We start from the raw sequence: 17,521 nt of genomic DNA, 5'->3' as shown, positions 1-17,521 counted from the left end.
TTATCCCCAGGTCCATATGTGTCTCAGATCTTACCCAATAATCACACTGATGCCAATCTTTTAGGTACTAAAAACTAAAGGTTTAATAATAAAAGGAAAAAGAAAGAAGAGAGTTGTAAATGGTTAAAAGATCAATATACATGTACAGTCCTTAGGTCTGTGTCATAGGCGAAATGGTGAGGCTACTGATTTGTAATAGTCTTTCTGGAATCAATTTAAAGGGTTATAGTCCAATAAGCAACCCAGGTGTACAGTCTGTTAGTCCTTCCATGCATTTTCCAGGCTATTTCAAATAATAATTGGGAAGATCTCTGTCTTATGACTTTCCATGTTAAAAGTTTAAGCAGACTGCAGATGAAAGGATCAGGCCCAAAGCTTTCCTTTATAGCTCTTCTAAGCAGGCTGACAAAACTCCTCACAGAAATTGTCACAGCAGGGCCTTCCCCTGAGAAAAAATAGACAATGCAGATCTTCGCTTTGAAGCTAATCTCCTATTTCCTATTCATACACAGGTGAACTAGTTGCATTCATTCACATAAGGCAATTAGTCAGTACTGCATTATAGCATTGACAGTTAAGCTGAAGACAATGTAGATAATATTATTAGTTTCCTGCAGTATTACACATCTTTCATTTTAAGATTACTTGGACACAGTCACATATATAATTAAGACATGAAAGGGAATTAACATGGTTAAACATTGCTTCAATTGTTAAACTTCTAACAAGATACAGGTAAACACAGACAAGTACACTCTGGGTATGTCTACACTACAAAATTAGGTCGAATTTATAGAAGTCGGTTTTGTAGAAAGCGGTTTTATATAGTTGATCGTGTGTGTCCCCACACAAGTGCTCTAAGTGCATGTAGTCGGCGGAGTGTGTCCACAGTACCGAGGCAACCGTCGACTTCCGGAGCGTGGCACTGTGGGTCGCTATCCCACAGTTCCCGCAGTCTCTGCCGCCCATTTGAATTCTGGGTAGAAATCCCAGTGCCTGATGGGGCTAAAACATTGTCGCGGGTGGTTCTGGGTACGTATCGTCAGGCCTCCGTTCCCTCCCTCCCTCCATGAAAGCAAGGGCAGACAATCGTTTTGCACCTTTTTTCTTGAGTTACCTGTGCAGACGCCATACTACGGTAAGCATGGAGCCTGCTCAGCTAACCGTCACCGTACGTCTCCTGGGTGCTGGCAGACGTGGTACTGCATTGCTACACAGCAGCAGTTAATTGCATTTTGGCAGCAGATAGTGCAGTATGACTGGTAGCTGTCATCGACGTAGTCCTGGGTGCTCTTTTAATCAGGCGCCTGGGCAAACATGGGAGTGACTTAGCCAGGTCATTTCCCTTGTTTCGTCTCGTGGCAATTCAGTCCTACCGGCAGTGCACTGTCTTTTAACCTCCAGCCAGTAGAAGATGATGGCTAGTCGTCATACTGCACCGTCTTCTGCTGAGCACCCAAGAGATGATGATGGCTAGCAGTCGTACTGCACAGTCTGCTGCCAGCAAGATGTATAAAGATAGATGAAGTGGCTCAAAACAAGAAATAGACCAGATTTGTGTTGTATTCATTTTCTCCTCCCTCCCTCCTTCCCTCTGTGAAATCCACGGCCTGCTAAACCCAGTTTTGAATTCTATCCTTGAGGTTTTGAGTTCTATCCTTGAGTTCTATCCTTGAGGGGGCCATTCAGTTTCTCGCAAAGCCCCCCCCTTTGTTGATTTTAATTCCCTGTAAGCCAACCCTGTAAGCCATGTCGTCAGTCGCCCCTCCCTCCATCAGGGCAATGGCAGACAATCATTCCGCGCCTTTTTTCTGTGCAGACAACATACCATGGCAAGCATGGAGCCCGCTCAGATCACTTTGGCAATTAGGAGCACATTAAACACTACACACGTGTTATCCAGCAGTATATGCAGCACCAGAACCTGGCAAAGCGATACCGGGCGAGTAGGCGACATCAGTGATGAGGAAATGGACACAGACTTCTCTCAAAGCATGGGCCTGGCAATGTGGGCATCATGGTGCTAATGGGGCAGGTTCGTGCCATGGAACACCGATTCTGGGCTCAGGAAACAAGCACAGACTGGTGGGACCGCATAGTGTTGCAGGTCTGGGATGATTCCCACTGGCTGCGAAACTTTCGCATGCGTAAGGGCACTTTCATGGAACTTTGAGAATTGCTTTCCCCTGCCCTGAGGCGCAAGAATACCAAGATGAGAGCAGCCCTCACAGTTGAGAAGCGAGTGGCAATAGCCCTGTGGAAGCTTGCAATGCCAGACAGCTACCGGTCAGTCGGGAATCAATTTGGAGTGGGCAAATCTACTGTGGGGGCTGATGTACCCAACACAATCAAAGATCAGCTGATATCAAGGGTAGTGACCCTAGGAAATGTGCAGGTCATAGTGGATGGCTTTGCTGCAATGGGATTCCCTAACTGTGGTGGGGCCATAGACGGAACCCATATCCCTATCTTGGCACCAGAGCACCAAGCCGGCGAGTACATAAACTGCAAGGGGTACTTTTCAATAGTGCTGCAAGCACTGGTGGATCACAAGGGACGTTTCACCAACATCAATGTGGGATGGCCGGGAAAGGTACATGACGCTCGTATCTTCAGGAACTCTGGTCTGTTCCAAAAGCTGCAAGAAGGGACTTTATTCCCAGATCAGAAAATAACCGTTGGGGACATTGAAATGCCTATAGTTATCCTTGGGGACCCAGCCTACCCCTTAATGCCATGGCTCATGAAGCCTGGACAGTAGTCAGGAGCTGTTCAACTACAGGCTGAGCAAGTGCAGAATGGTGGTAGAATGTGCATTTGGACATTTACAAGCGCGCTGGCGCAGTTTACGGACTCGGTTAGACCTCAGCGAAACCAATATTCCCACTGTTATTACTGCTTGCTGTGCGCTCCACAATATCTGTGAGAGTAAGAGGGAGACGTTTATGGCGGGGTGGGAGGTAAAGGCAAATGGCCTGGCTGCTGGTTTCACACAGCCAGACACCAGGGCGGTTAGAAGAGCACAGGAGGGAGCGGTACGCATCAGAGAAGCTTTGAAAACCAGTTTCATGACTGGACAGGCTACGGTGTGAAAGTTCTGTTTGTTTCTCCTTGATGAAACCCACCGCCCCTTGGTTCACTCTTCTTCCCTGTAAGCTAACCACCCTCCCCTCCTCCCTTCGATCACCGCTTGCAGAGGCAATAAGGTCATTGTTGCTTCACATTCATGCATTCTTTATTCATTCATCACACAAATAAGGGGATAACTACCAAGATAGCCCAGGAGGGGTGGTGGAGGAGAGAAGCACCAGGAGGGGTGGTGGAGGAGGGAAGGACAAGGCCACACAGCACTTTAAAAGTTTAAAACTTTAAAACTTACTGAATGCCAGCCTTCTGTTGCGTGGGCAATCCTCTGGGATGGCGTGGCTGGGTGGCCTGAGGCCCCCCCATCGCGTTCTTGGGCATCTGGATGAGGAGGCTATGGAACTTGGGGAGGAGGGCAGTTGGTTACACAGAGGCTGTGGCAGCGGTCTATGCTCCAACTGCCTTTCCTGCAGCTCAACCATACGCTGGAGCATATTGGTTTGATCCTCCAGCAGCCTCAGCATTGAATCCTGTCTCCTCTCATCACGCTGCCGCCACCTTTCAGCTTCAGCCCTCTCTTCAGCCCGCCACCTCTCCTCCCAGTCATATTGTGCTTTCCTGCACTCTGACATTGTCTGCCTCCACGCATTCGTCTGTGCTATGTCAGTGTGGGAGGACAGCATGAGCTCAGAGAACATTTCATCATGAGTGTGTTTTTTTCGCCTCTGGGAAGGAGAAAATCCTGTGATAATTGAAACATGCAGCTGGTGGAGAAAAAAAAGAGGCAGTGGTATTTAAAAAGACACATTTTCTAGAACAATGGCTACACTCTTTCACGGTAAACCTTGCTGTTAACATTATATGCACAGCACATGTGTTTCATTACAAGGTCGCATTTTGCCTCCTCAAACCGCGTGGCTACCCCCTCAACCTTCCCCCCTCCCCGTGGCTAACAGTGGGGAACATTTCTGTTCAGCCCCAGGCAAACAGCCCAGCAGGAACGGGCACCTCTGAGTGTCCCCTGAAGAAAAGCACCCTATTTCAACCAGGTGACCATGAATGATATCACTCTCCTGAGGGTAACACAGAGAGATAAAGAACAGATGTTGTTTGAATGCCAGCAAACATATACAGCAATGCTTTGTTCTACAATGATTCCCGAGTACGTGCTACTGGCCTGGTGTGGTAAAGTGTCCTACCATGGTGGGTGGAATAAGGCTGCCCTCCCCAGAAACCTTTTGCAAAGGCTTTGGGAGTACATCCAGGAGAGCCGCAAATGCCAGGGCAAATTAATCATTAAATATGCTTGCTTTTAAACCATGTATAGTATTTTAAAAGGTACACTCACCAGAGGTCCCTTCTTCACCTGGCGGTTCCGGGAGGCAGCCTTGGGTGGGTTCGGTGGGGACTGCCTCCAGGTCCAGGGTGAGAAACAGTTCCTGGCTGTCGGGAAAACCAGTTTCTCCACTTGCTTGCTGTGAGCTATCTATAATTTCATCATCATCATCATCATCTTCCTCATCCCCAAAGCCTGCTTCCGTGTTGCCTCCATCTCCATTGAAGGAGTCAAACAACACGGCTGGGGTAGTGGTGGCTGAACCCCCTAAAATGGCATGCAGCTCATCATAGAAGCGGCATGTTTGGGGCTCTGACCCAGAGTGGCTGTTCGCCTCTCTGGTTTTCTGGTAGGCTTGCCTCAGCTCCTTCAGTTTCACGCGGCACTGATTCGGGTCCCTGTTATGGCCTCTGTCCTTCATGCCCTGGGAGATTTTCACAAAGGTTTTGGCATTTCGAAAACTGGAACGGAGTTCTGATAGCACGGATTCCTCTCCCCATACAGCGATCAGATCCCGTACCTCCCGTTCGGTCCATGCTGGAGCTCTTTTGTGATTCTGGGACTCCATCATGGTCACCTCTGCTGATGAGCTCTGGCCAGAGTGGCAAGCTGCAGGTGACCATGCAAACAGGAAATTTAAATTCAAAAGTTTGCGGGCCTTTTCCTGTATACCTGGCCAGTGCATCTGAGTTGGGAGTGCTGTCCAGAGCGGTCACAATGGAGCACTCTGGGATAGCTCTGGGAGGCCAATACTGTCTAATTGTGTCCACAGTACCCTAAATTCGACCCGGCAAGGCCGATTTAAGCGCTAATCCACTTGTCAGAGGTGCATTAAGGAAATCGATTTTAAGAGCCCTTTAAGTCGGAAAAAAGGGCTTCATCGTGTGGACGGGTGCAGGTTTACATCGATTTAACGCTGCTAAATTCGACCTAAGCTCCTAGTGTAGACCAAGGCTCTGCATCTACCCTTGGATTCTTATCAATACAAAACCCTAATTAATATTTCTTTGATACACATACATAAGTGAATTGTCTTGATTACAATTGTAATGCCTCCTGTTAAGTTGTTATGGGTCATAGACAGGTTGGCTTGGCTGGTCTGTCAGTGTCACATCTAGTATAAATAATTATTTTGGCCTTTACTAAGATAGATGTGTGTTTTGTTTTTAAATGGAAAGAATACTGAGGCCTTAAAACCAGGGGACAGAAAAATCAGATTGAAAGATGAACAGAAATATATGAATTGTTTTATTTTGAAACACGGTATCACCACCTCCCCAGAATGGATTTACTAATATCTCACACGCCAAGAGGTGTTTGAAAAGGGACAATAATAGTTCCTGGAACTGGTTTTGCTGATGCCATTAGCCAAAAAACCCTCGTCTGAAACATGAAATTCTTCACATATTACCAGAGGAGGAGTAAAATGATTCATTTAATTTTAAAATGTCAACAAGGACTATATAATTCCTCTGCCTAAAACATGAACATTTCACATTTTAGTGTGGTTCTCTAAAATTTTCCATGCGGCATCATGCTACTTTTAATTGAAGGTCCAACAAGTGTTTTGATAGTCTTTCTCCCTTAATTTACATAACTATTAACTTTTCCTGAACATCTTTAAAGTTTGTTCCATAGTTTCTTTCTCATTCACATACTTTGCCAGATATGTGTGAGAAGAGAAGCTCTTAATGTTTCATCATGGTGTTTGGTGCATTGCCTTACCAGGGAATCTCCCTGGCTTTATCTGCTGAAAAGTGAGAGAAATCTTGCTTCCTCACTTAATATATCTGGGTTATGGTGTATATGGACAAACCAAAGTACCTACCCAGTTTTCTTTAACAAATGCTCAATCTGTCATTGAAAGAGATTAAAACAGACTCTCTCTCCAGTGTCCAAACATGGGTCTCCAAAGGCTTGATCCTGTTCTGGAAGTCAATGGAAACTTGGTCATTAACTTCAGTGCCAGGAGAGTTGGCCTCCAAGTTTGAAAGCAATTCTTAAGCACCGCTCTGTGCTCATGTGAAACTAGACTAAGAAAAATCAAATAAACAGTTTCAACATAAGTTCCAGTTGGTCCTAGGAGTTTTTAGAGTAGTGTCATAGCAAAGCCCCCAGCAAAAGTCATTAACACTGTAATTGATTAATTAACTTTTTGTGCATGGCCCTGAACTAACAGTAATGGTTCACTATTATTACATGATAAAGTGGCTGACAGTGGGTAGGGTATTTCCAGGATAAAGATCTCATGCAACAAGGTAAATTAATGACTGTTCTCAGTCCAGGTTACATGTTAATTAAACAGTATTCTTTAGAAATCTGCAATCTGTGCAGTTTGTGTACCAACCTGTGAGGTTGCTATGTCAGTAAAAACCTCTCAGGCTGTTGTTTGAGTACTGGAATTTGACCTGATATTGAACAATGTAATCTAATTTGTAAATCTGGACATGGTCAGACTGTGCAATCTCTACAGCCTTCCATCCTCCAGTTCTGTATACTTTGAATAGTGATTCTGTGCTGTCCCCTTTGACACAGGTAGGAAGTAGAATAGTGATCATTGCTGGTGGCTGCGTGTTGCTTGTGATAGGCATGTTTGGGAAGATCGGTGCTGTGTTCGCCAGCATACCAACACCCCTGATTGGAGGAATGCTCCTTGTGATGTTTGGAATCATCACTGCTGTGGGAGTTTCCAATTTGCAGGTAACGGCCTCAAAGGATTTAATTTACAAGACCAAATGCTCTTGAGAGAGAATTTTGATCTGCAGTCTGGTTCCTGTTCAGTGCAGTTGTTTACTGAGACAAGTGCCTCATCACAAAAAAAACTGCTGTAATTCATGCTAGTTAGCAGTCATGTTGGCAATTTCATCCAAGAGGCCAATGAATGGACCAGAAGAAGGCTCAACTGTGGTGGGGTCACCAGAAACGGAGTCCCCTGGTTAACTTATCGTGGGACTGCAGCACTGCTAATAGGCCAGTGATGTCAAAGTTACCGTGGCATGGTTACACCACCTGCTGATCTCTACTGTCACCCCAGAGGCCATCTTTCCTGACGCGTTGATTTGAAGCACATTGGTGTAGGCAGGAAGGAAGCCTGGATTGCTGCTGTTGTGACCTTTTTTTTTTTTTTCTGGTTAACTCCATTAGTTCCACTGGAATCATATATCCTGATGCTAGTAAGGCTTTTGGTACAGTCCCACATGATATTCTCATAAGCAAACTAGGGAAATGTGCTCTAGATGAAACTACTATAAAGTGAGTGCACCACCACTTGAAAGACCGTTACTCAAACAAAAGCTATCAATGGTTCGCTGTTGACCTGGGAGGATGTATTTAGCTGAGTTCCTACAGCAGTCAATCCTGGGTCCAATACTAGTCAGTATTTTCATTAATGACTTGGACAATGGAATGGAGAGCGTGCTTATAAAATTTGCAGGTGACCCCAAGCTCAGCAGGGTTGCAAGCTCTTTGGAGGACACGATTAGAATCAAAACAACCTACACAAATTAGAGAATTGGTCAGAAATCAACAAGATGAAATTAAATAAAAACAAATGCAAAGTACTTCACTTAGGAAGGAAAAATCAAATGGACAACTACAAAATGAGGAATAACTGGCTAAGTGGTAATCCTGCTGAAAACAATCTGGGGGTTACAGTGGATCACAAATTGAATATGAGGCAACAATGTGGTGTAGTTGCTAAAAAGTCTATCATCATCCTGCACTGTAGTAACAGGAGTGTTGTATGTAAGACAAGGGAGATAATGGCCCTGCTCTACTCAGCACAGGTGAGGCCTTAGCTGGAGCACTGTGTCCAGTTCTGGGTGCCACACTTTAGGAAAGATGTGGACAAACTGGAGAGAGTCTAGAGGAGAGCAACAAAAAATGATAAAAGGTTTAGAAAACCTGACCTATGAAGAAAGACTAAAAAAAGACATCTTTAGTCTTGAGGAACAAAGATTGAGGGAGGCCCTGATAACAACCTTCAAATACATTAAGGGCTGTTATAAAGAGGACAGTGATAAATTGTTCTCCATATCCACTGAAGAGAGGACAGGAAGTAATGGACTTAATCTGCTGCAAGGGACTTTCAGGTTAGATATTAGGAAAAACTTTCTAACTGTAAGGGTAGTTAAGCACTGGAATAGGTTACCAAGGGAAGTTATGAAATCCCCATCACTGGAGGTTTTAAGAGGCTAGACAAACGCCTGTCAGGGATGGTCTAGGTTTACTTGGTCCGGCTTCAGCTCAGGGAGCTGGACTTGATGACTCCCCAAGGTTTCTTCCAGCCCTAGAGTTCTGATTCTGTACTAAGAAATGCCAGCTGATGACATGGCTCTGTGTACATCAGTGTATTTCTGTATACATTTGTTAATTTCGATTCTACTTTAAACAGCTGTTTCTGCAATAGCGTATGAAATTCTGCCCCTAGTAACTATCACTGCATATGTGTGTGCAGGTACAAGGATTCATCATCAGGTTCAAACAGTTTATAGATTTTGATCATTTTGAGCAGTATGTATTAACACATGTAATCTCTCTGTACAGTATGTGGACATGAACTCCTCAAGAAACCTGTTTATCTTTGGATTTTCTATATATGCTGGTCTGGCAATTCCCAACTGGGTAAACAAAAATTCTCAAGTGCTAGAAACAGGTAAAAATGAGCATCCTTATTTATTGGGACCATCCTCCCAAGTATGAAACTGAAGTCAATACAGATACAGAAAAGTCATCTGAAATGCAGCCTACAAATGTTATGGGTTAAACCCATGAAAGTTGCCTAGTGGCTGGCACTCCTGCCTTCTGGAGGTGCTGCTGTAGCACTTTCATTGTAAGGAATCTTTAAGATGTAGGAATCTCTCACTGCTAAATGAATACATGTTAACAAATACAGACATTGCAATGCAAGGAATCCATGGCTCCCATTCATTTTGGAATGTTCCAGTGTGAGAAGCAATGGAAGAACTGGCTTCTTATCATGTCTGAATTCTGATTGGAATCTGTGTCTTTGGAGCATCCTTGTGGCTATCTACCTGCAGTAAAATACTGCCTTTGGAAAAACAAAGGGCCAGAACCTCTTGCTAATTACAACAGGGTGACTCTAGTCACTTTCTTGTCCTTGAACGGTTAGCCCACACATAGTTGCAGATAATGTGTCTGCCCCAAAGATCTTACAAGTGTCGTTTTATGAATTAGTAAGTCACCTTGTATGCTCTGGCCATTATATAAATTAGTAACATGGAATAAAAACATACACATGAAACTATCAGCAGGATGAAGCTATTTTAAATTGTAAAATAGCAAAATCTCATGCCCTGGTTTGGAAGAGGGAGCATGTACTTTCTGCTTTTGAGCTGCATGTCTCTCCTTGGCGAGTGACAGGTTTCGAGTGAGTGACTTGTGGCAGGTTGTCATTGGTTTTGTTGTTGGTCAAATATGTCTTTGGGTCCCTTACTGAGGTTTTGTTTTTCTTCTAGGAATTCTCCAGCTAGACCAAGTGATCCAAGTGCTCCTCACCACTGGCATGTTTGTGGGTGGATTCCTGGCATTTATCCTTGATAACACAATTCCAGGTATGATCAGCTATGGCGGTCTAGCCCTCTGCTTCCTACAGTCTCCCACCATAATTACCAACTATTAAGCTCCACTGGTGGGAATAACGGTGGGAGTGCTTGTGTAGACAGGGCCCCAGTTGCTGTTGGCATTTCATCTGAGGCGGAGCTGGGGGTGGTGTGATCATGGCTGCCATCTTGCCTGACACACCAGGGACCTCCAGAGTTGCCTGATACACCAGGGACCTACAGCTTTAGCTAAAAAGTCAAACCTCCACAGCTAGGAGGCTGTGACAACTCATATTCTCTGTGCACCAACACAAAGGGGGACCTGTAACACACCCCCACTAGGGGTTTACACTGAAAATGGTGGGACATATTAGGAGAAATACCTACTGTGTGCAAAGCCCTGGCAAGATAGGCTGTAATGTCTACTGATAACAGAAAGGCTTCTGTTTTGAGCAAGCTTAAGGGGGGAACTGGGGACATGGGGAGAGCAAATGTGCACTCAGGCTAGTTTTAAAAGGGATTATTTTAACTGTAGTCAACACGCATTGCATGTGATAGATCCACATTGTAATCACTGGAGAATCCTGCTTATGATGCTGTTGTATCAGGGAGAAAAGTATCTTCTAATAGTGTTAGTTAATGTTTGTTGAATGCTTTGAACATAGAAAGAAGTGTAAAGTATCAATATATCGTATTGCATTGCGAGACTATGCTGGGAGTAGTACGATACCAGAATTGTGTGTAATTAGGGAACTGCACTATATATGTACTTAAGTCTGTGTTAATGGTTCCTCAGTAACTTTCCTCTCGTTTCCTTTTGGTAGGAAGCCAGGAAGAACGAGGACTCTTAGCCTGGAAAAAGACCTCCCAGGAGGAGTATGACGAGATTCGTGTTATGGAAGTCTACAATCTTCCATTTGGAATAGGCACCAAGTTCTGCACCTCCTCTTGGGTTCAGTTCCTCCCAACTTGCCCCAAAAGGCTATCTGTATCCAAGAGAAAGGAAGAACCAAAGAGCCTCAAACAGGAAAACAGTTTCAAAGCAAGCTCAGAAAGAGAACTAGAGATAGACATGGATACAAGGATGTAAGCCCATGGTTAGGAGGCGGACTCATTTACAAAGCACGTGCCATGAAAACCATGTTTACAGACATCCTGACAGAAGTTGGAACAGGAGAATAGGTGATAAAACGTTTGTTTTCTATTCCTAGCTCTGCCACTGACTCCTTGTGTGACCTTGAGCAAGTCACCTCACCTCTTTCTGCCTCTATTTATCCAGATGTAGCAAGAATATACTGACTGGCACTGGTCCCTGAGATCTCCCTGACACAGGTTAGGAGGCAGCAAGTTGGTCCCTGGTATCAAAAAGGTTCCAAAACACTGCTCTAGAGAGAGGCGGCCTTGTGACCGACCTGGCTGAAGAAGAGACTTTTCAGTTTCCAAGCAGTTTTGAAAAATTGGGCCGGGGGGAGGGAAACGAAAATGACATTTTTCAAAATTTTGGGGTGAATTGAAAAGTCAAGCAGAGGAGCAGAATGTTTTGGTGATACAGAAATGAAACCTTTCAGTTTGACTTTCAAGTGTTTTGACAAAAGCAAAGGAGTCATAAAATGGCCAGAGGAGGTCCTACCACCACCTCCCTTATAAGCTTTAGCCCTGTGGTGAGAGTACTCACCTGGTTTGTGGGAGACCCAAGTTTAATTCCTGCCCCTTTTGATGGGGAGGCAGAATTTGAAGTTGGGTCTCCTGTACTGCAGAAGCAGGTTCTAGCCATAGGCCTGTGGCATATTCTGATATGGGGCTCTCTCTGTTTCTCCTCTTGAAGCTGTTCCACTTTTATATAAATAATTGATCACTGGAGCCAGGACTTGACTATGGGTCTCCGTCTCCCAGGTGAGTGCGCCAGCTACCAGGAAAGAGTCATTCTCAATTTTTCCATGGCTCAATAACTGGCTGACTATGAATGACTATGACCTGCCGCTCTGAATGGCAAAGGATCTAGCTAGTTCCAATAACAATAGCAGTGAAGCCATGACACCATGGGCTAGCTCAGGGGTGGGCAAACTACAGTCCGGGGGCCACATCCGGCCCTTCAGACGTTTTAATCCGACCCTCGAGCTCCCGCCAGGCAGCAGGGTCCAGGGCTTGCTCCACTCTGGCGCTCCAGCCTGGGAGCGGGGTCAGGGGCTTGTCCCGCTCTGTGCGTTCCGTGGCTCTGCGTAGCTCCCGGAAGCAGAAGCATGTCCCCCCTACATGTAGGGGTAGCCAGGGGGCTCCGCATGCTGCTCCATTCGCAAGCGCCGCCCCCGCAGCTCCCATTGGCTGGGAACTGAGGCCAATGGGAGCTGCGGGGGTGGTGCCTGCGAATGGGGCAGCGTACAGAGCCACCAGGTCTCACCTCCGTGTAGGAGCCAAAGGGGAAACATGCCGCTGCTTCCAGGAGCTCCTTGAGGTAAGCACCACCTGGAGCCTGAACCCCTCCTGTGCCCCAACCCCCTGCCCTGGCCCTGATCCCCCTCCCACCTTCTGAACCCCTTGGTCCCAGCCCAGAGCACCCTCCTGCACCCCCAACACTTCATACCCAGTCCCATGCCAGAGCACACACCCCTAGCCAGAGCCCTCACCCCCGCCCTGCATCCCAACCCCCTGCCCCAGCCTGGAGCCCCGTCCCACACCCTTAACACCTCATTTCTGGCCCCACCCCAGAGCCTGCACTGCCAGCCGGAGCCCTCACCCCCTTCCGTACCCTAACCCCCAATTCCATGAGCATTCATGGCATGCCATACAATTTCCATACTCACATGTGGCCCTCAGGCCAAAAAGTTTGCCCATCCCTGGGCTAGCTACTTGAGTATATGCCCAGTGCCAATGGGGAGGTTTTGTACAGCACATGCTGCCCTGGCTTCGCTACTAGTTTTGTTGGTGCTAGCTAGATCAACCCTCGCTCCCGTACATCTACATGTGCTGCAGTCACACCTCTGATTGCAGTGTAGACAGACCCTTAGGTGCCTAAGTCTCACTTTCAAAAGTGATGGAGGCACTTAGGAGCCTATGCGCTTGTCTACACTACAGAAGCTCAGCTGCAGTTGTGCCACTGAAGTGCCGTAGTGTAGACGCTTCCTGCAGTGACAGAAGGGGGTTTTCCACCCCTCCGAGAGACAATAGAAAGGGCAAGAAAAGAATCTTCTTTTTTCCTAGCAGTGTCACCACGGGGGAGGGGGCGTGGTAGGTCAACCTAACTACAGCACTCCAGGGTGTACATTTTTCACACCCCTAAACAATATAGCTAGGTTGATTTTAATTTTTCAGTTTAGAGCAGGTCTAAATCTCATTTGAAGATCAGTGAGGCATTGCAGCATTGAGTGGAAACATAAAATAAAGGCAGACTCTGCCTGAAGATCTTACAGTCCAAGGCCCTGATTCTGCAAAAACACATGCAACTGTCTAATTTTGTGAGTAGTCCCACTGAAAAATGGGACTTCTCGCAGTGTGTAAAGTTAAGCATGTGCGTAAGTCTTTGCAGGACTGGGACTCAAGACTAGACTAGGAGCAGAGAAGGCAGGCCATACTTACAGAATGGGGGACTGTATCCTGGGAAGCAGTGACTCTGGAAAAAGACCTGGGGTTCCTGGAAGAGAATCTGCTGAACATGAGCTCCCAGTATAAGACTGTGGACAAAAGGGCTAATGCCACTGGATGTATAAACAAGTGAATCTCTAGTAGGAAGTTGGGAGGTTATGTATGTGGCACCAGTCCCACCGCTGCTGGAATACTGTGTCCAGTTCTGGTGTCCACAGTTAAAAGAAGGATGTTGATAAATTGGAGAAGGTTCACAGAAGAGCCACAAAAATGACTGAAGGATTGGAAAACGTGTTTTTTATATTGAAAGACTTACGGAGTTCAATCTATTTAGCTTATGAAAGAGAAGGTTAAGGGATGTCTTCATCAATCTATAGATGTTTCTGTGGGGAACAAATCTGGTAATAGTGGGTTCTTCAATCTAGCAGACAAAGATATAATATGAACCAATGGCTAGAAGTTGAAGCTAGACAAATTCAGACTAGATATAAGGCACAAATTTTAAACAATGAGGGTAATTAATCTTTGGAACAAGGTTTGTGGTAGATGCTCCATCACTGAAAACTTTAAAATCAAGATTGGGTGGTTTTTTTTCTTTAAAAAACTGTCCTTGAATTTGACGCATGAATTAATAGAGTGAAATCCTATGGCCAGTCTTAAATAGGAGGTCAAACGAGTCAATCACAGTGGTCCTCTCTGCCCTTAAAATCTATGAACATCACAAAGCCTTTGCTCAGGATGGAGTATCAGAGGTGCTGCAGGTCAAAATTGAGGTGTGTTAGGGGGCTTATTCCTTCACCCACTTACTTCCCTGGTCCTTCTCGCATGAACAGAGAGCAACAATACCCGAAGTCCAAAGGTGCAAACAATTCGATGTTTATTGGGGTGAACTTCCAGCAAGCATGATTCCAGTTTCCTTCCTTAGTGTCCCTCTTCCCAGCTCTGACATCACAGAGCCTTACACCTGTGTCCCTGTTCCCATTCCTACCCTTAGCCAAACATGATTCCAATTTCCTTACCCCCCATTCCCTGTTCCCATTTCCCCCTTTAGCAAAACATGATTCCAATTTCCTTACCCCTATTCCCTGTTCCCATCTCCCCCACCCACACACCCACCCCCTCACTTCCTGATTGACTGCAGACTATATAGTAAAACTTGAGTTCTGCTTAGCTATACCTTAACCAATCATTTTCCTGAAATTTAACTAACCAATCCTAACATATTGTAACATGATTATGTAACCAATTATATCCCACCACCTTAGTTAGTTTACACTCAGCAAAATTAATTATACGGCAGACAGGAACAGTCACAGAACCAGACAGAGATTATACAGACAAACAATAGCAAAGTAGGAACTATAATGACAAAACAATACAGAAGTGAGGATTTCACATCCCAGCTATTGATAAGTGAGTTCTTGCCAGACAGGATGCTATCAAACTAAGTTTCCTTTTACATTTTCTAGGCACTTCCCTTTCTCTGGAGGCGATAAGCATTATCAGGACAGGATTGTATTCCTAACAGCCCAATAGCACCTTCTTTCAATGTGACTAGTTTGGAATGTGAGGATGTGACCCGTCGCTTCCCAGTTTATGGCTGCCTGTTGCTTAGCCTAAGAACAGGGCCTCAGACTATCACAGTAAGAGAAGGCCCTTACACCGGCAGACAGTGATTTTGATTCTTTCTTTTCTCTCTCTCTCTAACTAGCCAAGTGATAAGAATACACATAAATTCTTAGAGTATAGGCCTTTACGGACAGACCTGAATATCTATATCCTAACAAGGTGCACTGGCAAAGCTGTTTGGGGAACCCAAGACTAGAACAGAAGGGCGTATTACAGATGATGAAGGCGGGATATAAACAGCTATGTGGGAGACCAGGACTGATCTATTAGATAGACTATCTATTATCATCTTGGAAGCTTCAGTGTGAGATGTTTTCCTACAGGGCTGCCATTGTTTAAATTGGGATCACCATATAGTGGAAATAGAACACGAGGAATGTACTGTAAGGATTCAGTGTTTATATAAGCTCCTTGTAATTTTGGAGACTGCAGGTATGAGTGTTTGTTTTCCTAACAATTCATTGGGCTGAAAATCTAGAGTTTGAAGAGTGTGTTTTAGTGAGGCACATTACGTGTGCAGTGTAGGCATGATGTGGGCAACATTAATTTAAATGACCTTATAGATAGCATGATGTGAAAGAAAAATCTGGTACAGATTTGATTTAGATCTGATGGAAAGAAAATATGATATAGGAGGTTCATGAGAGAGTCAGTCTTCATTGTATGAACACTGCTGTGACCACTGCATATCACTTAGCATAACTGTCTCACTATTAACTTGTTCTTCCCCAATATGTCTGTTGTATCCACCTGTTGTTTTTTGTTGTTGTTATATTTGTATGACACTTAGCACAATGGGGCCCAGATCCCTGATTGGGCTTTTAAAGAACTACTGCACTACAAATAATAAATGTAACCTAGATCTTATTTAAAAGAATTCAAGAAGAGGCAGAAAACTCTTGGTATGGAATGCTAGAGGGTTTCAGAATTTCATCTGGTCCTGTTAATATTTAGTGTGGTGTTTTCTGAAAATCTCTTCTTACTTCAGAGTAAAACCTCTGGAGACTTCTTTATTTTTAATCAGGCAATTTTTCATTTTCAGTCTCTGTCCTATTTGTTGGAGCTAGATTTGGAAGGATTAGCTTTTTATTGGTAAATGTGAATTTCACCATACACACAAAAGCCAACAACAAAATATTTCTATTGATAACTGAAATGTATAGATAGGCAAAGTAAGAAAAATGCTGCTTGAGAACTTATTAGGGTTTGATGTAAGGATATTTAATTTGTATATTTTGGTGTGATGTTGAAAACTTGTGTTTTAATGGTTTATAAAGCTTTAACTTTTTGAATCTCAAGCTTTATTGTCATTAAATAATTGTCTGCCAAGCCACATAATTTTCCTCAACTGTGAAAAGTGATTGAGAAAAATAAAAATGCTTTAAAAATAAACATTGATATTATCCATCCAAATGATTAAGAAAAATCAAATTCTGCCAGTTGTAGACTGTGTCAAAAACACTCCCTATTATTGATTCAAATGACTTGAAGTTCATAAACACAGATTTCAATTCACAGCAAAATCTCAGTATATGGTTCTATGATACATCTTGTACATTGAAATCTGCATCCTCCGAGTAAAACAGAATTCCTGGGATCTAGACCAGAGCTTTAGCTTGCCTGTGAAACACCAGTTTCACTGTCAAACATATTGCCCCTTCTTGTTTATCGTTTTATCTTGTGGTAATGCCTAGGGGCCTCAGCCAGGTGAGAGCCCATTGGGCACTGGACTGGATTCTAGTAAATGAGCTATAGGCAAAGGATGTTGCTGGCCTTGTAGAAATAGATTCCAAGGCCAGAAAGGAACGTTGTGATCCTCTAGTCTGACCTCCTGTATAACACAGGCCATGAGATGTGTTTGCGTGTAACTAGCTGCCCCATATTGTGCTCTGGCCTCTATGGCTTATTGTTTGCTAATTCTCACATTTACAAAGAGAAATCTCAGCACTGTAAATCTGTAGCAGAGCTGTAACGCATTATTACTATTGCCTTGTATTTAATTTCTAGTGGCCATCATCATATGCCCCAGTTATAACCTCTTGCAGCTGTGTAACCTACCCTCCTACTTTTGTTTGCATCGCCCACTCTTTTCTTCCTGTCTCCTTCCCTGCTGCCCATCTGCCTCAAACTCCCTTCCTCCCCAAGCATCCCAGGCTGCCACCCTATGTTTTCAGATTCGTGCATCCTTACGAAATCGATCACCTCACATCTGCCAAACCAAGACTCGCTGTAAAACATTTTAAAATGTCCATGACAGAAACTAAAAATCCTTCCCTGCTTTGTGATAGTGACCCTCAGCTCACCTGCTGCATTGTATGTTAGCAGTGTGCAC

The 17,521-nt window shown here is 44.5% G+C and overlaps 1 protein-coding gene across 1 annotated transcript in view; it reads left to right on the top strand.

The window, feature by feature from the left end:
• LOC311523429 (solute carrier family 23 member 1-like) overlaps positions 1–11,442 on the top strand; it is a gene marked incomplete at its 5' end in the record, with an annotated part of 92,430 nt that extends 80,988 nt beyond the window's left edge. Inside the window, 4 exons of the mRNA XM_084633399.1 lie at positions 6,956–7,120; positions 8,966–9,074; positions 9,898–9,993; positions 10,806–11,442. Coding sequence (XP_084489525.1) covers positions 6,956–7,120; positions 8,966–9,074; positions 9,898–9,993; positions 10,806–11,071 — 636 coding nt within the window. The 3' untranslated portion in view covers positions 11,072–11,442. The remainder of the gene's footprint in view (positions 1–6,955; positions 7,121–8,965; positions 9,075–9,897; positions 9,994–10,805) is intronic.
• Between the last annotated feature and the right edge of the window lie 6,079 nt (positions 11,443–17,521).

The sequence above is a fragment of the Lepidochelys olivacea genome, assembly GCF_965140295.1.
Source record: "Lepidochelys olivacea isolate rLepOli2 genome assembly, chromosome: 1".
In the NCBI taxonomy this organism is placed as follows: domain Eukaryota; kingdom Metazoa; phylum Chordata; order Testudines; family Cheloniidae; genus Lepidochelys; species Lepidochelys olivacea.
The sequence above is the reverse complement of the archived record's forward strand: the minus strand, read 5'-3'. Positions and strand labels throughout refer to the sequence as shown.